Here is a 22,407-nt window from a genome sequence, read left to right on the forward strand (position 1 = left end):
TCCAAATGTACTGCCCTTGGTTCAGCTGCACCTCATGTTGTATCTACCCCACCATGAAGCCTCAACAGTTTAGTGATTATTCCCAGGCATCAGTAGAGCCTTAGTTAGCTTAGAATTCTGGGTGGGGAAGATGGAGGCTTTCACACTTCTTCAGTAAACTTCCCATCCCATCATAATAATGTTTTAATGTTGTATTTTAATCTTGTTTTTAAATTGTATTCATTCAGCTTGTTTTTATTATTGCTTGTTAGCCGCCCTGAGCCTGGCCTTGGCTGGGGAGGGTGGGGTATAAATAAAATTTATTATTATTATTATTATTATTATTGAGGAGGAAAGAGGCAGCCGAATCCAAACTTTGTGGGGGCTTCTGGCTCTGGAATCTTTCACACAACCCGGTGGTCTATGTACTGTAACAGTGATCAGGAACCTGTTGCTGTCCAGATCTGATAAGCAACAGGTTCCCTATTCCTGTGCTTAAAAGGCGGAAACATTTCCTTTACAAGGTCACAGTCTTCCTTGGCTTTCTCTTTCTCTTAGGTGCCATCAGGTTTGTTCATACCTAGTATGGCCATTGGCGCAATAGCTGGGAGAATCGTGGGAATCGCTGTGGAGCAACTTGCATATTATCACCACGACTGGTTTATCTTCAAGGAGTGGTGTGAAGTTGGAGCAGACTGTATAACCCCCGGCCTCTATGCTATGGTTGGTGCTGCTGCATGCTTAGGTAACTAAATCAGAACACAGTAAATGGAAGGGATTAGTCCCCTTTTCAACTGCTTAAATAGGCAAGTTATAAAGGGATGAAGCAGAACAAATGGACATGCCCAGTGTTTGAAGAGCATGTTGCTTTGAACTGGAAACATGTACAGTACTGAAAAGATGCAGTAATTAAAACCACAATGACTATGTTTCCATAAGCCCATCTTATGGGCATGCAATGCTGTATTTAATCACAACTTTTAAAAAACCAGCCCTCATCTCTAAAAGTTTGAATGTGAATTGGAATTAGTATTGTTTAAAAGTATGGTAATCCTTGAAATACTTATTCACAAACATCCTTGGGCTGTTTCCCAGCCCTGACTTTGATATATGAACATAGATTCAGCCATTTATACATTGGGGATCATGATGTGGAAGGTAATAAAACCCCTTATGAATACAAACATAGCGTTGTAAATTGGCTATACTACCAGATGACTCCTGGCAACTGGTGCTGCCACTTCTGGTTTTGGCAGATTAAATTTTGAGTAAATGATCAGACAGGCTTTAGTCAATTCATCTTTGGAAAAATGTTAAACTAGTAATAGAAGTCTTCCTTCTGGTGGAGGAAGCTGTGGACAAGGAGGATCAGTCGGTTTTGATTTTCCTTCCAAGTGTGATATGTCAGCATTTTTTGTATTCCAATTTGATTTTGCAAACCATCTGATTGCATATTATTATTATTATTTAAATTGTTTATTGAAATTATCAGTACCACGTAAGCACATTATTAAAACTTGAAACTTAAATATAGTGAAATTCTGGGCATGTCATCTCAGAAGTAAGAGATGTTGAGCTCAATGGGACTTACTTCCAGCTAATGTTAGTTTGCAGTTTGGGGATTAAATTATTTTTAAACATAAAACCAGTCTGTCATTTTCCCTTCTTGAAGATAACTACACCTTTGGGTGACTTTTATTATTATTATTTTTGTGTAGCATTAATATACATTCAAAGTTATGTGCTGCTAATTCCATGTTGAAGTCTTGTGGTGATTGACTAAATACCTGGCTGGCACCTGATGTTATTTGGGTGGCCAGGGAACACCACATTGATACATTATTCCACAAGGACATACTGATCAATAACCTTCTTCTTTTTCCCTTTCAGGTGGTGTGACAAGAATGACTGTATCTCTAGTGGTTATTGTATTTGAGTTGACAGGTGGGCTAGAATACATTGTGCCCCTCATGGCTGCAGTAATGACAAGCAAGTGGGTAGGAGACGCTTTTGGCAGGGAAGGTATCTATGAAGCACACATTCGTCTGAATGGATATCCTTTCTTGGATGCCAAAGAAGAATTTACCCACACAACATTGGCAGCTGATGTCATGAGACCTCGAAGAAATGATGCACCCCTGGCGGTGTTGACACAAGATAATATGACAGTGGATGATATAGAAAACATGATCAATGAAACCAGCTATAACGGTTTTCCTGTTATAATGTCCAAAGAGTCCCAGAGGCTAGTGGGATTTGCTCTAAGGAGAGATTTGACTATTGCAATAGGTAATTGAATTTTTGTATTCTGAGTGTGTTGCCCTCCCGTATACCCCCCCAAAAGCATTAGTTCAAGAGCAGTCATAGGAGAAATCAGAGGGTTACATGAATTTGGAGGTGGAAATGGGGGCGTGATCCTTGAAGAGCAGCACCAGGCTCTCCATTTTCACACAAAGAGAAGCTTACAGTGAACTGTTTCTTCTTCTTAAGCCAAATATGGAAGCTCTAGCACAGCATAGTAGCTTTGGGAGCAGTGAGACTGGGAATCAGACCAAATGAAATACCTACTGCAGCTTTTGCCATACCGAGATTTGAAAGGCATAAAATTCCAGAACTGATTGATATGAAATTATGCCACAGCATAATTACCTTGTAATACCCAAGTGAATTTTATTGTGTACCTTGTTACTACATTTGACTGCCACTTTCAAGTCCAGATATCTAGAAGTTTGTGACATGCACAACTTAATTCTTGTAATAGGGGTGTGCTACATGAATCTTTGTGATTGAAAGTGAATGTCTTTGTGTCCCCACTCCACCATCAAAGAGATTGTCACACAGATATGGCTCGGGGGCAGTTTTGAAGACCTAGAATATAATTTTGCAGTATAGTTGTGTGGAGAAGTAGCATTGCTTGCATTACTTTTGTGGATTTAAACATTGAAATGCTTCAGTGAATGAGAGCAGACAAGTTGAAACTTCATCCGGGCAAGATGAAAGCACTGTTGATTAGGAGTATATCCAGTGTAAGGCTAGGATAACTTGAAGACTCAGGCTTGCAGCTTGGAGGAACTCCTGCATCTGATGTTACCCCTGAATATTCAGGTGAAGCAGTACCCAGGAGTTTACATAGGCTGCATTGCAGGAGGAATGACCTAGCCATGATGATTCATGCCTTAGTTACATCTAGATTGGACCTCTTTAGTACACTCAATATATGTAGAAAAGCTACACTCTGATTTTAAACCCTTAAGGTTATAAATAACATTTTGGACTAATTTATGGCCACATGATCCGCCACATTTCTCATGTCACTTGACTTTGACCTGTGCACTGTTTCTTATCTCTAACATTACTGTTTGCTGGATTTTTACCCTTGTTTGTTTGGAGAATAAATCAAGAATGAACACACACACACACACACACACACACACACACACTCTTTGAGGGGTGCAAGGTGAAGGGTGCAGGACACATATAACTTTGCTTCCTCTTGATTCCCAAGCCTAGTTTAAAGTTTTGACTTTTTAAATCCTGAAATCTCTGGGCCCAACATACTTCAAGGACTGGTCACTCTCTTTTGAACCTACTTGTGTTCTATGATTTTCCTTGCATTCCCCCCACTGACTGAAGAGTAATGGGCTGGGCTGTGGCACTGAAGCTGTGGAACTCACTACTGTTGACTTGCAACTTGTAGATAGTTTCCCAGGTTTTCCCACCGTGGAAAGAGCTTGCCTTGCCCCTTGCCTGGGGCAAAGCTCCACTTTGCACACAGGTTTCAGAAAGGTGGAGGTGGTTGCACAGGGGTTGTTCTGGCTATATGCAATTTCAGCTTTACACACAATCCTTGGCATCTCACCCTTGCACAAATTGCGAGTTGTCTGTACTTCTTTCTAGGTTCTGGACTAAGACAACCCTCTTCTGGAAGGCTTTTGTGGTTGCCCCGATTAGCTTCCTTTCTTTTTTCTGCATTAAGGATTACTGTCCTGCTAACTTTAAAATTTGGTTCAACTTTGAACTGTGCTTAAGTGTTTCTAGTGGTAGCTGCTTTGGATACTTTTAGTCAAAATAACAAAACATTGCACCTGCCCCCCTTCTACCATTTTTTAGTGTTTTGAACTGCTACAGTGTGTTTCCTGAATTGAGCAATTTGTAGGATTAAGTATCTTTATTCTTATTTAGGATTATTGAATTAAATTAACATGACATGGATTACTAAAAGAGAAAATAATCTTTTGTAGTTAGGTTGGGTGGGGCGTGAGGAACACCACCATGTATAGTCCTTTCTTTTTCTTTTTAGATATAGTTTTCACTGTTTTAGACAGTGGGAATAATTCATTCTCTTTCACATATTTGTCTTCTATTGTCCCGATTAAAGAAAGTGCCAGGAAGAAGCAAGAAGGCATTGTTGGCAGTTCCAGAGTCTGTTTTGCCCAGCATACCCCATCACTTCCAGCAGAAAGCCCTCGACCTTTGAAGCTTAGAAGCATTCTTGATATGAGCCCTTTTACTGTGACGGATCACACACCAATGGAGATAGTGGTTGATATTTTCCGCAAACTGGGCCTGAGGCAGTGCCTTGTAACACACAATGGGTGAGTCCAATGATGGGAACTGCTATTTGTATCACAAAGGTTTGGGATTACTTATTTTTCTATCTTTGTCCTGTTGCTCCTTCAGAAGTCTTAACACCCTAACACTTGTTCAAGTATTAATCATGAGGCAACCGTATAGCAGGGTGTTGACTTAGAAGTTATTTTCTCTTATTTTATTTTATTTTTTCAAAGCAAACACAGCCCTTTGCAAATTTCCCACTATCGTCTCCTAGCAGCCCAAAATAAGTCCTGAGAATCATCTGTGGATAATTCATAACACTAGAAGGTTTCTTGTTCTCATTGGTTTACCATGAGAAGAGGGACATACAGAAATTCATGATTTTGGGGGGTTATATTTTGTTCTTAAGATATGGGAATGCTTCCATATTGCTTGTGTCTAAAACCATAATATGGAATGGATGTATATACTTCTGCCTCCAGTTAAGCTATCGACGCCACTGAACACTACTCCCAGTTCTTCAGCGTATTTGTGTTTTTCTTGGAGGTGGTGCCTCCTCCCCTCTTGCATTTTGCAAGAGCCCTCATGTCACAAAATGGCCCTAGCAACTTTATCATAGTTTGCATTGTCTCTGTGCAGTTAAGTTATGATAATGAAAGCTACATTGCCACTAGTTCTGTAGCTCTTTTTGTTGTGATTTCCCTCCTTTTCAACTGATTGTATACCCTTCAAAGAAATGAGCAGGGGGCTGCATATTGCAAGCAACATGAGTCTGCCCCCAACAGCTGAAGTCCCATGATGAGCTCACCCCCCCCCCTTTTCTGCTTTCTATCATAAGACTAGATCTCATAGCCTAATCATACTTGCCTTCTTAGAATGATCCATGAAACTACTGGGTCTCAGAGCTGGTTCAGATGTAACTTTTCACATGGAACTGCTTATGGGGGAGTGGCCTACTCAAGTGAGCAGCATGACGTCAGTGTTGGAGGGTTATGAAACTTTGCACATCGGCTTCCATGAACCTCCCAACACTCTGAAACAGAAAATCCTTGCTTACAGCACAGGTGCCATTCTGTTACAATTACATGTCTTCCCCCTGATAGCCAAGTGCATGACTAGGAAGCGGCCTTACACTGAATCAGACTAATGATATAACTCAGTGTGGTTTATTTGCAATATAGGCAATATCGTGGCTCTCCAGGATTTCAGACATTGCCATCTCCCAGTTCTATATGGAGATGCTGAGTGTAGAATTTGATCTTTTTGCATGCAAAGCACATGCTAGTAAGCTGTAAATAACACCAATAATAACTACAACTATTTCCACTTATACATCATGAATGATATCCATATTCTGGAGAAGCTCATTAAAATCAGTGGCAATGAGTTTACCCAGAATATGACCAATGCTGGATACCGCCTGATATTTTTAGATTATTAATGTATATTCGACTCCAGAGACTGGATATCACTATGTGATCTTGCAATAAACTACTTAAATTTGCTGCCTTAAATAGAGTTTAAGGGGAGAGTATTTATACTTGCCTTCAGCCCAAATTAAACCAACAACACTATGCTCAAAAGTAAGTCTCCTTAGGCTAAGTGAGACTTACACCCAGGTAAGTAGGATTGCATCCTGAAAGCTAAACTGCTATGTATGTATGGGGCTGAGTACACTATTCCTAGAAAATGCTTTTGTAACACTTAAAACCATTGATGAGGCCTGAAGCCCCCTCTGTAGAAGGGGATCTGAAGTGTAGCAAAATATGCTGCTACAACTGGAAGTCCCTCATTTTCCAATGAGGTTATTAGCTATGTAGAAATTACTCTATTATATTTCTTAATGAATTATTAAGTGAACACGATAGCAAAAAGTTACTTGCGCTTAATCTGCAGCTGTGTAATGTCCGTATTTGTTTTCTTGCTTCAGCTTGTTAATGTTACTTTGCGTTTGATAATTTTAACAGTGGCCAGATCTCATTCCACTTGTCAGTTTGGGGCAGACCCCCAAATCATCAAGATCACTAAGCAGACTTGTATATTTGCTGCATGTGACTGCATCAGGCAAGGGAACGTGTATGCAGACTGGAAATTTCGATCTCCTTTCCTAGGAAAGAGGTCACAGCAGCTGGAACAGTAAAACAGTTTTAATGCCCCCAACACAATTCTAAGCATTTTAGATGATAGCCAATGTTAGTCATATTCAGATTGGGCCCATTAAGCAAGTCCATTGATTTCAGCTGGTCTACTACGATATGACCCTTTAATTTTTAAGAAGCGGGTTTACAAAAGATTTGTTAATTTTCATGACCTTGAAAAGCAGCTTGCTAGGATGTTTCTCTAAAATTATTTGCGGTTTGGAAAAGGAAAGCTCTGGGTTTTTTGTTTTGCATTTTGGTGATACCACTTGTATCTTAATTGTTCTGTTGCTTTTTATTGCGGCTGTGTATATTTCAGGGAATTGTTGTATATGTGCAGGATTTAGTATTGGTCCAGTATGTGGCATGCTAAGAATCTTATTATTATTATTAATAATATTATTTTTAAAAAGCTTCCAGTTCTGATGGCCTGTAAGAAAAATGTAAAGATGAAATCTAAAGTAATGGAAAGAAACTAAGTAGGACTACCAGGAGTCAGAATGTGGGTTTTTGGCATCCTGTTTAACATCTTGTCCATCTGCTGTTTTCAGCTACTCCCTGGTTTTATTCTTATAAGACATTTATCCCGTCTTCCCCATTCTTGCCTGTTTTCATTCTACTATTCATGCTTAAACAAACAGACCCAAACTAAGTATATGTGAACATATTGATCTAATTTATTCTAGATACAGAATTCAGGGAGAGGGAGTATGGAGTAGCATTTAGGTGCCTGCCTTAAGGACTGTTAATGTGATTAAAATAGAGGCAGGCTTAATATTTTGACCATCAGATGTTTTTAAGAAGGTAAAATGTGCATCTGTAGGAGTAAAAGTTAAGCTTGTTCTTGCATTTCATATTTATAATGGCAGGAAATGTGGAAAGATTGGTTGTAATAATGGTAAAACATCTAGATGTCAGTGCTCAACATGTGTCTGTATCTTAAGTTTAATATGCATTGAGAGACGATGCAGTGGCCTTCAAATCCTTTTTCAGTTAACCTTCCCATTATTAGCATTTTTGCAGTCCATGTTTTCGTTTTACTCCCCCCCCCCCAACTTCTTTCATTATGACTGGAGCTCTTTTGTTTGATTTCACACACAGTTATTAGCATAACGTGATCTGTTTCAGGATTGTCTTGGGGATCATCACAAAGAAGAACATATTAGAGCATCTCGAGCAACTAAAGCAGCACGTCGAACCCTTGGTGATTAGATATATCAGATCTCCTCATTAGACACTTTAGACATCAGGAAGCATGAAACTTGTGAATTGTTCAGTGTTCTCTTATACTAGCTGAACAACAACAAACCTCCATAAACAAGTATATAGGCCTTATGAATTTGAAATGTGAGCAATATCTGTTTGTGGGAAAATATGCTAAATGAAGACATGAGCTGAACATTCACTATTAATTAAAAGTGAACGTTATGCAAGAAAGTGGATTAGCGATTTCAATGATAGAAATTCTGCTATTCCCAAAGGTTCCAGGGTACATCTGTTTTCTGACAAGTTTTGTTGACCTGTGTAAAATAAGCATGTGCCAAAACTCTGTAGGTTTGGGGGTTTCATTTTTAACAAGAGCTGCCAATCAGCCTGCAAACTTCATTGTAGTCTTTGACACCTGAACTAGGACATATTTCAGCATTAGAACTATTTCCTGCCCAGTTGCAGTCACTTTGTGGAGCGACTACTAGAAGGCACTTTATTTCCTGATTAACATCAGCAGTGATAGAATTTGTCATTTGTCCTTGCTGTATTTTATGCTATTTAGATTCTAGTTGCTGCTCTGCAGTAGTTGCTATTAAAACCTGTATTCCAAGTTTGGCTGCTTACATGCTAATTGAACTTGCATTTTATTCTAATACTTCACAAGTGTTTCATGCATCCTATTTTTTAAAAAAAAAGTTACAGCAAAAAACTACTAACCAGAATGACAAGGTTAGAAGCTCATTCTTTTTTTTCTGCCTCTCCTGTGATAAACCTTTTTAGGACAGCTTCACTCCTTGGTATATAAGTAGTAAAACCTGGATCATAAGAGCACTGTTTCTAATAAGAAAAATGGGGGTCTAAATGTTTTTTTTCTTCTTTTTTTCAATTTGAACCTGAAATAAATTAATCTGTGATCATCTCTTCTTCAAACATATGTGCAAGTGCTCTTATGAAGACACCCAAACCAATAGGTTATGCTGGACAGAGCCTCAAAATTGAACTGTCAAGCAATTTTGAGTCCAGCTGTATTCAACCATAATTTCTTTTGGTAATTGGATCAGTATCACTTATTCACACGTTTGTTTTTTCTTTGTTCTCCTTTGTTACTTTTTTGTTGGCATATAATAATCAGCAACAAAAAAATAACTATTAGTGGGCACAGGCTTGGCTTTTCTTTACTTGGAAGTTGAAAACGGGTTACAGTTTAGTGACCACCCTCTTTAGTATCTTAGTACTGCTGTCGTTTTAAACAAAATGATGGTTGCTTGATGGCAACAAAATGTGTTTCTTGGAATAAGAAAATCAGGCTTTACTGCACTCTGTTCCTGTCAACAAAAAGGATTTGGCTATAAAATTAGCTTGGCTATTTCTTCTGGCTCGTATATTTAATTAGCCATCTTCTATGTGTCTCTTTCCAGGCGCCTCCTTGGCATCATAACAAAAAAAGATATCCTCCGTCATATGGCCCAGACGGCAAACCAAGACCCCGCATCAATAATGTTCAACTGAATTCAGTAACAGAGGAGAGAGAGGAAAGTGAAGAGGAGGTTCATTTGTTGAATAGCACAACACTTTAGCATGAGGCATTGTTTTGCAATGCAAGAGGAAAGCTGGATTTTTGGGGAAGCATGCCGCTGGAATTCAGGAGTTGATTTAGGAAAAAGCGCAGAGTTGGAAAAAGGTTGGTCCTCACAGTAACAAAGAGGGTAGGAGCGAAGTTCTGCAATCTTGCACTGGATGCGTTCTAAGTTGCTAGATCTGCCATGATAGTGCAGTAACAAAGTTGTGTCAGAAGATGGAAGGCTCCATTCTGTACCCTGCTGCTTTAGCATTGAAGAAACTGATTACTAGTCCCTGTTTCTGGAGGGATCATTTTGAATTGAGCCATCTTTTGAATACTGGAAGATTTTGCCCTTTTTACCACAGACAATTGTTGTGTTAACTCATTAAGTGCATAGTTATTTATATCACCTCTTTACATTCCAAAAGAGCTTTTATTTCTCTCTCCTGAGCCCTAACAGAGCCTCTTTACAATTGATGTGCCCTTCTGAAATGGTAGTTTCTCATATTGAGATGTACTGTGACCTGCTGAGTTTGTTCACAAGAAGGAAGTATTTCTTGTGCCATTTAAACTTAAGAGATTGTATATCATGAAATTATTATGGCAGTTTTGATCTACTGCAACAGAAGTAGATTGAGCAGGTAAAATAACTTGTATGAAGCATGTTTGAAATCCTGTAGCTTTTGAGCTGCAGCTTAAACAGCCAAAACCTGTCTCAAAAAGAATGTTGTTGCAAGATGATAACATGACCTGGGCTTATGCAATTTTTTTGTATTAAAAACACTAAGGTATATACCAATGTTGTGCGGTGTAAGGAAAATACTGCTACTCTATTAAGAACAATTCTATATAAATGTGTCTGGTAACAACTGCATGCTCAAACACTGGAGATTTCCTCCCCTGCCTCAGAATTACGACCCATCACTTTTTGTTCCCTGTTCCTACAAAAATGTAATCATATTTTGCACTAGATATACACTGATATTTGAGCATTATTTTATTTATATTTTTATGAATTAAAATATACTAAATAAAATTAGTTAAGTGACACAGTTAATTTTACCTTTATAATGTATTTTTTATACAGTAATTCAGAAACCTCCATGTGCAAAGATGGGTTAGGCAAAAGCTTATCAATGGGGGAAGTGTTTAATATTTCTTTATAATGCAGTCTGCCACTTGATTGATGGCCATAATCTTAAATTACTGTTTTTAAACAAAGCAGAAATAATGGACCCAACATTTTTTCAAGTAACAATTGATTCCTACTGCAACTATGTTGGGTTTAAATCCTATCCACAACAGATATAATTTACTGGAACATTTTTTGTCTCAATTTCTGGGTTGCATCCACTTGGTGTCCCTCAATTGAGAAAAAGCTCTTGGATGCAGCAGAGTCTTGCCTCAGTCTTGCCTCAGCGATCTTTGATGACTTGGCCATTATCTTGCAGCCCCCTGCACCACTCTCCACATTGTTCTAATGGTCTTCTGTCCTCCAGAGCCGACTGGAGGCAGGTTGTAGGAGGAAAGGGAGATCACTGAAGTTTGCCCCAATCTCTGTTCTGCTGATGGAAGCACCCGCTGGATCAAAGAGCCTTCTTTCAGCAGTGGGACACCAATAATATGCAATCCTTTGTATCTGGAATTTCTACACTGTATTCTACACAAAACATCACTACCACAGTAGCCTGGTTCACTCAACATCCTCTTTCTCCCTGGTCCTTTTTGCTGCTTCAGTGAGCCAAGTCAACGTTTGGCTTAGTATGTTGGCCTTGGGAGCAGCTCATGGTCAGTGAGAAGAGAACTTAACCATGAGGCCCAGTTGCACGAGGTGCTTAGCCAAAGTTTGGCTTAGCTCGCAGCAGCAAAAAGGACTGGGAAGAAGCAAAGAGGCTGCAGGCTGTGACCTGCTCTGGGAGCACAGTCTAGTTAAGCCAAACTTCGGTTTATCATGTGTGAATCAGGCCAAAGACTTGGAGGTGTTACCCTGAGAGTTTTGACCATAAAAAAAATGGGACAGTTTAGAGATGTGACTGGCAGGTGAACATTCCAGAGCATCACATCTCCTGATAGTGAGGGCATTTACATTGGCTTTTCAAGCATTATGGGTGAGCATGAAACTGTCAGAATGATTGAGGGCTGTGTGGTAAACTGTTTGCACAGTGTAGCGCCTGACTTTGCCCAGTAATCCCCTACCTCACTTGCTAAGCCCATTTGGAAACACTGAAAATTCACAAGGTATGTGTAAGGTAGCCAGGGAAGCATCTTTTAATAAAAAGAACCAGGTGCCCTACGTACTGCATATATGTTTGTGTAACACCAGGTGTGTTTGTGTATCTCAGGCCTGTTGCCTGAGTTAAGCTCTTTTTTATTTGCAAATCATTTGACACTAGAGTATCTGTCTGAGGAAAACATGTTCCAAAGGAATACCAGAGTAAATTTGGTGAAGTTGGTAGGAATGCAACTAAGAACTGTAAACAAGTGCTTTGCTAAGTGGTCCAAATACTAATAATTGTTTAGGCGTAGCTTTTAAAATTGATAGATTAATATTTCTTTGCAGTGCCTAATTGGCCAATGTGATTTAGAAATTCTTCGAAGCTTTGCTTTGAACTCTGAGCTGAACCTTTGCCAAAGCTATACTTTTTGGCACGGTACATTGGGCCGAATCCAGAGATTCCCAGCCTTTGATGGGAGCCCCCTGTCAGAGAAAGGGAAACTTTGGGTCCAAGCTATTGTTTTTTAAAAATTGGTAGTAATGATACCTTCTTTGTTTACTTGCCTGGGTATTAAACTGGAACACTTGTTCCTTTGGAGGCTTTTATTGTATAAATCAGTGTTAACTGAACAGAATTTGGTTAATGTGTAGACAAAGTTCAGGAGACTACTTATGATGTTTCTAACACTTTCTTTAAAAGTAAAAACTCTTTCGCCCTGGTTCTTATCATGTATATCTAAAATAAACTTACTTTTGCTAAGTAACATGCTTTAATTTGAAATCCTCCTGTCCTGTTCAGTATGAAACTTTCACATAGCTACTTGCTTTAACGAGTTTTTTGGGGGTATAAATTCAGCGCCCTCAGACTAGCTGTTGCAGCATGAAGTGAAAAGATACTAATTCATGCCCCAGATCACTTACTTAAATGTTAAGACCTTCACATCTATACTGTGCCGATCTAATGCACTGTTTGCTGTTCTTACCTGCTCAGTTTTCCTCACTGGCACATGACGAGTTTGTTTGTCATGGTGCATTAAGAGACTCTGAAACTGAACTAAGTGTGCCTGTGCATTGCGCAAAAAAGCAGAGGGTATATACTAATGTAAAAATTTGCAGGGCCTTATTCAAGTTGAACAGGATGTGGTGTTTGAGGGTATCGCCATCTTTGTTTTGTTTATAGCAGTTCAGTTGGTTCATGAATGCATAGTTTGTTAATCTGTGATATTTCCTAGACCTGTATTAAACATTAATCCTAATGTTTTTATTTATACTAGTGTGATATAGTTGCATATCATTACAGTAAAATAAAAAACCTATTACTGTGATGATTTCATTATAAAAATGTATTAAATTTTTCTGTATGACCATTTTGGTTTTGACTTTTTTCATTACTTAATTACTCATTGGCTATACAAAGTACATATACATTTATCTGAAGATTTGGGAGCTTTTTCCGTTCTTGCATTTGCTTAGTGAATGAGCAGAAAGAGCACAAACACCTTTTTTTAAGTGGAAGAACTAAACTGCAGATTGATCTAGCTCTATAATAATCAATTGTAAATTACCCTTTTGTATTAGATTCCTGTCCTCCATTTTCTTCCACATAAAAAGGGTTTAGGTGAAAACAAAAACCATGAGGCAAAACCTTGAATGTGACCAAAAGCAAAGTCAGCACAATGTCACAGAAATTCAGTAGAGTAGTATTACACAATCTGCCACCAGTAACTTTTGTTTGTTGGAAAGGTATGCTAAACAATTATTTACTTGCTGCTCTGCCAAAAATGGCTTTTAGTAGCATTTGCCATCTGTTGAAGAAAAGGTTTTGTTGGCTGGATCTCTCCCTCCACCTGGCTTCCCCAAATTTTGTAGTTGTAAGCTTCTTGCCTTCTTCATTTGGCCTCAACAGAGACTTGGTTTTAAATTTAACTTTTTGTGAACCACTTGGGATAAGAGAGCAGAGTATAAAACATAAATAAAGGGCCAAAGAAAAAAGAACCACCAACCACCACCAACTTTGTTCTGGCATTAAAGAACAATTTTTCTCTCTACCTTTTTTTGCTTCCTCTGTGTGTGTGTTCCAAAGTCTGATGGCAGCGAGTTTCTTTTTTAATAGACATGAGTTGCTTCGAGATAGTAATTGTCTAAAAAAGTAGGATAACCATATTAAGTAAATACTTCATCAAATGTGAAAATGCAGGAATTTTGTTTATAGAATTGGTTTTGTTCTCTTGTCTGTAGCAAGCAAGTTTAACATATTTCTAACTCCTGGTTTGTTGTAAGTTTTCTTCCTCCTGAAAGACTGGCTTGATTGATCCCTTGCCTTTGCGGCATGTTTGCTGTCACCTCTGTGGTAGCCTATATAGCTTCTGACCAAGTTATTCAGAAGGCAGGTCCATGCCCACCTGCACTTGCTGAAGATGGGGCAGGAGTAACTGTGAAGGTAGTAGAAACTCTGCTGCTCAGGAAACATGGAAACTAGGTTTTTCACCTCCCACCACCCCAGAATTTTCCTCATAGTCCACTGTATTTTTTAAAACAGCTTTTCTGCCATTAGAAGGCCACCTCATGGTTTGCAACCCATTATCTTATAATATTACAGTGTATGGCAATGCAGAGTGCAAAATGAAAGTGGAAATATAATTTGAATCCCCACCCCAGTCAATAATCTGCTAATCTTTAGCAAAACAAGTTTATTTATCTCACATAGAAACTACACCAGTTCAGTACCAAAAAACAAGAAAATACCCCGAAACAAGGCAACTCAATACTTCACTTAATGACACTATTTCATGCTGCAAGCTGGTCTACATTCTCTTCTTTCCTATTAGCTAAATGATCTTCAATGATTTCTGCAAACAGATTCCTCTTCAGCAAGTTGTAAGCAAGAGGCAGCAACTGGCCAACAATCTTGTGAAAATACTAGAAAAGATTAAAAGAACGCATTATCTCACTGAAATTGATATTACACTTGATATACACTCATACTGTTTTTCATGTCAAACATTTCCTCAGTTTAGTTTCATGAGCTGCTTGGTTGAACTCATTTGTTCTTTCTGTTCATTCACAAAATGAATGAGTTTCTGCAGAGAAAATTATTTTACTTACATGTGACCCATAGCAGAAGAGGTCTATTCCCAGTTCATATCCCATTCCATAGTCACATTCATCATTAGCAAACTGAACAAAAGTTAGCATTTCCTGAATAGGGGCAAAGGCTTTCAGTCTCTGGTCATCATTAGGAGCATCTACAACGGCTTTACAGATTCTTTTGAGACTAGCTGCAGAGGAAAGTTCACATGAGAACTAAATTGGAACAAGTTTCCTTTATCATTCAGTTTTGTCTGTTTTACTGTATGTTGCCTAGGATTCTTCAGAATAACAGAGATTTCTCAATAAGAATATCAGTAATGGCAGACAGGTTGCTCATTAGTGATCACTACAGCTATGGAATTAAGACTCTGACACTCCCACTGGTGAAAGGGGTTGTTAAGCAAATTTTTGCCAGTTCCCCCTCCCTGCAGCCCTTGTCATGACCTCTCACATTGTTCTATAAGGTCACCCAAGGAGAGGAGAACCAGCAAAATTGACCTTTCCCTACTTCAAACGGGAGCATCTCATGGGTGGAATTACAGTCAGGGAATACTCCTGCTACTAGGAGCAAAAGTCTGGATTCAACCTAACTTATAAATATTCATTTTTCTTTCAAGACTTCAGAATCTAAATGCACTCTTACTAATAGCAAAATTCAATTTTCTTTTTCTAAGAACAGAAACACTAGAATTAAGTTACCATTTGTTTCAGGAAGCTCTCTGTACCCAACATCATTCTTATCTATGGGGACAACCAGACCAGCTCCATGAAATGTCTTGGTTACTACCTGTATTGAAAAGAGAAAGAGACAAATACGATTAAGCCTAGGCCTGTCAAACTACACGGAACCACATCTGAATTAAAATATTAATTCTGCATCTATTCAAAGACTTTTTTCTAGAAGTATTTACATTTAACTGAATTATTAACCAGCCTTTAAACCCTTTTGTACCAAGTAGACAGCTCCCTACCTTCTTGTGCGACAGCAATGATTATAGAGCATTGCTCAGTGTTCCTTGCTGCTCATCCATGTAATCTTCTGGAGCACTAAGACAATCCATTGAAAACAGTGCTCCACCTCCTTCCTCTTGAAGTGGTGATTCCATTGGGAAAAGACAGAGAAGCCAGTTCCATTGGAGGTTACCACCACAAGGCACCTGCAATGTTTTGAATTGGCTGTTTCTCAAGGAATCCCCTCTCTGAGGCTGTTCAGCTGTTTCCTGATCAACTGGGGGGAAGGGGAATTTATAACTTGCTCCTGTCTTTCCCAAATTAAATTTAAGATTTTTAAAGATAGAAATGTTCTGAAAATTCATAGTTCAATATGAACAGAATTTGCACCTGTCATTCCAAAACATAGACTGTTGCACAAGTAACTGGTATTCTGGTTGCTTAGGTAACACTTTTCCATCTATAGCCTATAGCTGGTGAACATAGTTTAGTTACAGTTAACATATTTGGACAAACATGTCTGATATTATTCTAAATCCATGTTTTATAATTAAGTCTTAATCTGTCATTCCTGATTTGTTTGGTTTCTGGGTTGAGCTTGAGATACTTCCTTCTATGTCCTCCATATTGTTTCTGCTTGTTCTGTTATTTAAGTTATTTGGATCTTTAAAGTATACATTAGTGGTGATCTCATGTTTTGCCATGAAAAGAGTGTTGATGCTGTAATTTATATAAAAGGCATTGCTGTCAGATGCCATTAAGAATATGTTTCTGTGCTCTGAACATAATTTATTATGGCTCCTAAAACTTTAAAAATACCTGCATCCAAGCAATGCTTCGTATTTTATACCTTTCAACAACAATCAAACTTTAAGCATATGTAAAGCAACTCAACATTTTCTCATAGTAAAAAGGTGATTAAAATATTGAGAATTTATTTCCTAGGATAAGTTACCTTGTAAACTTATAGAAAATTAACACAAGCTGGCCTTGAGCAGGAAAAAAAAAAGGAACGAGCCTATACATTAGAGTTCTTTATTAATCTAGAAAGAAATCAAGCCATACTTTCTTGTCTCTCTGTTTCATCTTCATGGTTTTTTGCTCAAGTGAGTAACCAAGTTCTTTTGCTGTTTTGGTTAGTTTTTCATCTATATCTTTCAGAATGCTGATTTTCTTTTTGTCCGTCAATTCCTTAAGCCTTTTGGACAAAAGTAATCTGAAACAAAAAGAAAACTTCGTGTTACATGTATCATCCACTTTCCTTCAGGAATGGGGAACCTGGGACATGTTGTTGGGACTCCATTAGCTTAGGTTGATTATGAGGGATGAAGGGAGTTGGAGTCCAACAACATCTGGAGGAACTCAGGTTCCCCAGCCCTGCTCTAGAATGATAAAAGCATGGAAAGTTTTCTTAAGTCTTCCAAAGAATCTAGCATGGATTTAATCAGCAAAGCAAAACACAGTAATGAATGAATGAATGTTTAACTATGACTTTTAACTAACTTTAGCTGTAAATATTCCAAAGGACTACTTTGGAGTCAGGCTTGGTGCTGAAAGACAGGCTTTTGAAATGATCACAAGTGCCTCCATGGGGAAGCAGCAATTAAGTGAGACTATAACCTCTCCCAAAAGATTTTATTAAGTCTTGCTCACTGATTAAACAGCTGTATTTATAGATTACTAGCCACCACGTAATTACTTCATGTGGAAATGCTCACATGATCACTTTTAAAAGTAGTATCAATGTACAAAGATCACATCAAAATAGTCCCACAATCAGCCCTTTCAGTCGATGTGCCAGAATATGGATTATTCAATAGACTAGGTGTTGTTTTGTACTGTCACCCAAGGTAGAAGTTTCAACAAGCAAGTTGTCTCAACTCGAGAAACAGACAAAAACAACAGCTGCAGGGGGAATCTTGATTTCAGTATTGTTTAGCTACTGGCTTTTTAACTAAGTTTACAATTTTGCTTCCATTTTATTTTAGTCAAAAAGAAAAACACATTCAATATGTGCAAACTGAACAGGTCATAGTACATTAATCAACCCCTTTATTATGCATAATTTTCAATAAAACTACTGAACTGGATGGCTGAAAGTATTTCTGAGCTAACAATTGGAAATGCATAAAGTGTTTACGAAGAGTAATGACTTGAAAATGATAACTCAAAGGCAGCCTCAAATATTGCTGTTGAAGCAGAAACTTGGCTATAAATGACGGCTATGTTATTTCCCACCACCACCCGTCCTAGACTGCTAAGAATCATAATATGAACAATATATACAGGGTATATAGAAAACTTTGAAAGGAAAGTGATTACCTTCTTGCTTTTTAAAGTGTTTAGGAAATTTTGCTAGCTTACAATAATCAGAAAAAAATCAAGTGTAATGTTCACAAAAGCTGAAACACACAGCTATACAAGAGCAACTGGCAAGTAACTAACAGATACAAGATACTGTGTCTAGTCATAAGTAAGCCTCATTGTATCATTGTGACTCATTCCCTAAGTAAGAATGTGTAGGATCGCACACTAAATATCATTGGAGTGCCCAAATTAGAAATTCTATGAACCAAACTAGGTAAGCCATGTGATTGGCCTCCCGCAATTTTTTACAAAAACTGAAATGGAGCTTCCAGAGGACAAGTAGGTATACCAAAGCTTATGATACAGTAGCTAGGATATATTGCACCCCACACTAGTCTTGTGGCAAATGCAGGAGAATTTGTTCAGGAGGGCAAGAGGCACTTTAGACGGATCCAAGTAAATAGGTACCTTTTCCGTTCCATGAAGAAAATAGCTGTGGTGCAAGTTTTATTGGGAAATGGCTTGTGGATAAATATCTGAACATATACAAACACTTCTCCAGTCAAATTTGCACTTGCCCTGCAACTACATTTCAGTTTTTAAAAAACAACCAGCATAAACATAGAAATTGCTCTCCTGTCTCATCTAATTTGGTCCAGATTCATGTTTGCTTTTAATCCAGGAGTTGAAAGTATTAAATCTTACTTTACAGCAGCAAATACATTGTCACCAACTTGAGAAATTGTGCAGCCCTTCTTGGCTTCATTTTCACCAACCCACACAGGCAGTTCATCCGGCATATCCCTAAAAATTCACATACAATGTCCTGAAGTTAAACATATTACAGTATTCTCTGTGGTGTTACAAAGAGAATCCTGATTGTTCCCAACCAAAAATAGTATTTAAAAAAGTGATATCATGAGTTCTTATGTTTCTCTGAGGATTGTTCAATAGCCTCTCAAATTTTCACTCTGAGTAGGAAATTTAATTTCTTCATAACTTATACTTAAGATTTTCGACTGCTGTGACCCAGTCAAGGCAGAAACATATTAGAATAGGCTTTAAAAGTGTACTGAATTTTAGAAAAAACTTCAAAAATTGACAATATTTTTAGCATGTTTAGCATGTTCATGCTGCAACCCTATACTTGTAAATCCTACTGTGTTCAATGGTTCTTACTCCCCAATAAATGTGTTTAGGATCCTAGCCTTAAATCTGTATACTGAATTTAAACAGTATATAGATTACGCCTAGGACCCTAAACACACTTACTGGGTGGGTTAAACACACTTATCCAATTTAAACAGTAAATCAAGAATTCAAACTTTCAGGTTGAAAATGGCCTTCCTGCCTATGCTTGCCATAAAAATTAATCAGCAAGTAAGTAAGATTTCTCAGGTGGTTTTCATTTGCCTAAATTAATGTATGGAGCCACCTGCTGGATAAATTTATTTCTTTAGTATGAATAAGTTCCCAAAGTTCCATATAAACAGTTCACAGATGATAATAATAATAATAATAATAATAATAATAATAATAATAATAATAATTCATTTATACTCCACCCAACTGTCTGGGCCTCCCCAGCCACTCCCAACAGGATATTAAAAATAAAACATCAAACATTAAAGACTTCCCTTCCTTCTCCTATGGGATGTTTTTGTATGCCAATATGAGACTACAGAAAACAAAAAAAAATTACTGTGAGAATACCTGAAATGAGAAGTAATCGATTATAGAATACCAATAATCAAAAAACAAACAAACTAGAATTAAACAAAGACTTTACGAGATGCCGGCTACAAAACTCATTTCACTGAACTAATCAGTTTCCTCAGAAGGAAATAAAGAAATTATAAGACTTCCCTTCCTTGTCCTATGGGATGCTTTTGCATGCCAACATGAGACTACAGGCTGATTACAAAATTTGGCATGAACATGAGGGCTTCTGAAAACATTTAGTGAAACTTTGCATAGAAAATGAATATGGAAACAGCCTATGCAGACAAGATTGCTAGATGCAATATTTATTGGGAACTGCCTCCCCTGCCCAATTATATGGACAACACGTTCTGATATCACTTTTCCACCTGTAGACACATACGGGTGAAAGATTATATGAAAATGGCCACACACTGTGCTGGAATTGGTCCTTGGCCTCATATCCTATTCTGGGTAGAGCTACTTGAAAGTAATAATCAGCAGTGCCTAATGTATGTTTTAAGGCAATGACAGGAATAGAAGTGCTAGAATAAGTAAAATCTTTTTCCAAGGTAGATACATTACTTACCTAAAATATCCCATATGATACTGCATTTTGCTGTCTCCAGTAAGGATAGTCTGGAATTCAGGAGGATCATAAAAAAACCTCCAGTGAAGATTGAAGTTCACATCCGCTGATCTATTTGTCTTTTTATGTTTTCCAGCAAGAATGTCATATGGCCCAACTAGCTGAAGTCCAATGCTTGATTTAAGTGCATCTATGAAATGTATTTAAAAATTCATTTTAAAAATAGCACAAAAGCATAAAATATGCTGTTTTATGCTCCTGGAGAAAGATCTAAGCCAGAAAAGCCCTATTTAACTTTTAAAATGACTTTATTTAAAGAAGCTCTTCTTTGCCCCATATTAATGCAACTCTAATTGAGGTGCATTTCTCCCTTCTCAGGTCAATAAATTGATGTTCCATCTACCTATAGAAGTGCTGCATGCACAGTACACATTTCTAATCCTAAATAATGTTTCATTCATTCATTCATTCATTCATAAATAAATAAATAAATGGATGGATGGATGGATGGATGGAAGGGAAGGGGAGAGGAATAAAGACTTTCTAGCTCAAACTCTAGGCGGAGACAAAAACTTTTAATGCTTGGCCTATGTGTACAACTGTTGGTTGCTATAATATCTTCTCATCACAGCCCAATCCTAAACAAATAACACAGAAATATGTCCCACTAAAATCAACAGTTCCATCTTGTGCTTTTAGGATCAGAACACTAAAGTGAGGACAATAACAATGTCCATGACCTGCGCCAACACTGGAAGGTTCATGGGAAAGTGTGACATTTTACATAGGTGTATGTCTGGGGAAACAGTTTGTAGACTACGGTAAAAAAAAAAAAAGTTCACTGCAGTTGGGGCACTGGATTTGACTTTTAAATCCAAGCAAAGAGGAAATGTGAGAACTTCTCTTTTTGCTTTTGTTGCCAAACCGTCTTATCACCAAAGATGCTATTTAAAACAACAACAACAACAACAACACAGAAAAATCGGGTTTCCGGAACCCACCACATGGCTTGTCAGGATCCAGCTCCTCACAAAACTTCCAGAAACAATAGAAATCTTCAGGCATCTGGAGCCGGTAGCAGCTTTCCACCTCTTGGCGTACATGGCCAGGGACGTCTGCTTCGCCGGAACACCGCCTCTTCTTGACCTCCTTCCCCTTTTCACACTAGTACCAGTGGACAGCAGATCAATTTTAATCCCACAGCCTGGGAAGAAGCAAGCTCACACTCTCATGCTTTAGGAAGTTTTTTATGCTTGATGTTTTATTTTAACCATTTGATGTTTTATTTTAATTATTTTGTTGGGAGCTGCCCAGAGTGGCTGGGGAAACCCAGCCAGATGGGCGGGGTATAAATATTATTATTATTATTAGGAGCGCGTTGGAGGATTGGGAAGGAAGGGGCCTAAGAGGAAGGGGATTTGAATCCAGAGCTTGGTGCTTTGACCTCCCATAGAATCTACCTGTCAACTTTTCCCTTTTCTTGCGAGGAATCCTATTCAGAACAAGGGAATTTCCCATTAAAAAAAAGGGAAACGTTGGCAGCTATGCATTGAATTGTGAAATTGGAAGGGACCTTGAGGATCATCTAGTCCAACCCCCTGCAGTGCAGGAACAAGCAGCTGCCCCATACAGGGATCGAACCTGAAACCTTGGGTGTCATCAGCGCCGCCCACTGAGCTCGAGGAGGCTCTTCTAGGGGCATCAGCGGAAGGCGCTGAGGGGGGCGCCCGGCGACACAGGCGCCTCAGGGAGGGAGACGCGCTCCTCGTCGCGGAGCTAAACCACCCCCCGCCCCGCCTGGAAGAGGAGCCGGGCGGCACAAAGGAGGCGCCGCCACCCGGTTCTCCCGCGTTATGTGCGCGTCTATCGGGCCTGTCGACCGACCTGCTCCTGCGCAGCCGCCGCTCCGGGCCTCCTCTTCCCGCCTCCAGTCATTTCGCCGCCCGACGCCGCAACATCCCGCCGTTTGCCGCCGTGAGGCTTCCCGAGGCCCCGGCCCCGTGACGTCATCGCGCAAAGGCCTCTGGGTCTGCCGAAGGGCGCGCGGGAGGCGGGGGGGGGAATTTAAGCGCCGCGCGCGCGGAGGTTCTCCCCCTCCCTTTGCTGCGCGAGA

At 38.9% G+C, this 22,407-nt stretch overlaps 2 protein-coding genes across 12 annotated transcripts in view; one reads left to right on the forward strand and one right to left on the reverse strand.

Moving 5' to 3' along the window:
• CLCN3 (chloride voltage-gated channel 3) overlaps nucleotides 1-13,023 on the forward strand; it is a 43,480-nt gene extending 30,457 nt beyond the window's left edge. For 6 of the 9 annotated variants that reach the window (XM_028743196.2, XM_028743198.2, XM_028743197.2 and 3 more), the window contains 5 exons: nucleotides 538-724; nucleotides 1,870-2,268; nucleotides 4,358-4,574; nucleotides 7,800-7,875; nucleotides 9,299-13,023. In XM_028743196.2, the coding sequence (XP_028599029.1) occupies nucleotides 538-724; nucleotides 1,870-2,268; nucleotides 4,358-4,574; nucleotides 7,800-7,875; nucleotides 9,299-9,457 (1,038 nt within the window). In that variant the 3' untranslated portion in view covers nucleotides 9,458-13,023. The remainder of the gene's footprint in view (nucleotides 1-537; nucleotides 725-1,869; nucleotides 2,269-4,357; nucleotides 4,575-7,799; nucleotides 7,876-9,298) is intronic. The other 3 variants (XM_028743204.2, XM_028743203.2, XM_028743205.2) reach the window with 1 other exon arrangement.
• A 1,308-nt stretch (nucleotides 13,024-14,331) lies between these two features.
• Nucleotides 14,332-22,335, reverse strand: HPF1 (histone PARylation factor 1). Of its 3 annotated transcripts, XM_077934168.1 has the most exons (8): nucleotides 22,179-22,334; nucleotides 21,296-21,458; nucleotides 20,295-20,484; nucleotides 18,710-18,808; nucleotides 16,763-16,913; nucleotides 15,446-15,533; nucleotides 14,762-14,934; nucleotides 14,332-14,575 (listed from the first exon to the last, which is right to left on the reverse strand). In XM_077934168.1, exons 1-8 carry the CDS (start codon nucleotides 22,302-22,304, stop codon nucleotides 14,444-14,446), a joined length of 1,122 nt encoding a protein of 373 aa, XP_077790294.1. In that variant the 5' UTR covers nucleotides 22,305-22,334; the 3' UTR covers nucleotides 14,332-14,443. The 3 variants fall into 3 exon arrangements, with proteins under 3 accessions (XP_077790294.1, XP_028599040.2, XP_028599039.2); XM_028743207.2 differs by lacking the exon at nucleotides 18,710-18,808 and having other exon boundaries at nucleotides 22,179-22,335; XM_028743206.2 differs by lacking the exon at nucleotides 21,296-21,458 and having other exon boundaries at nucleotides 22,179-22,281.
• Nucleotides 22,336-22,407: the final 72 nt, after the last annotated feature.

This window comes from Podarcis muralis, chromosome 9, assembly GCF_964188315.1.
Source record: "Podarcis muralis chromosome 9, rPodMur119.hap1.1, whole genome shotgun sequence".
NCBI classification, from domain to species: domain Eukaryota; kingdom Metazoa; phylum Chordata; class Lepidosauria; order Squamata; family Lacertidae; genus Podarcis; species Podarcis muralis.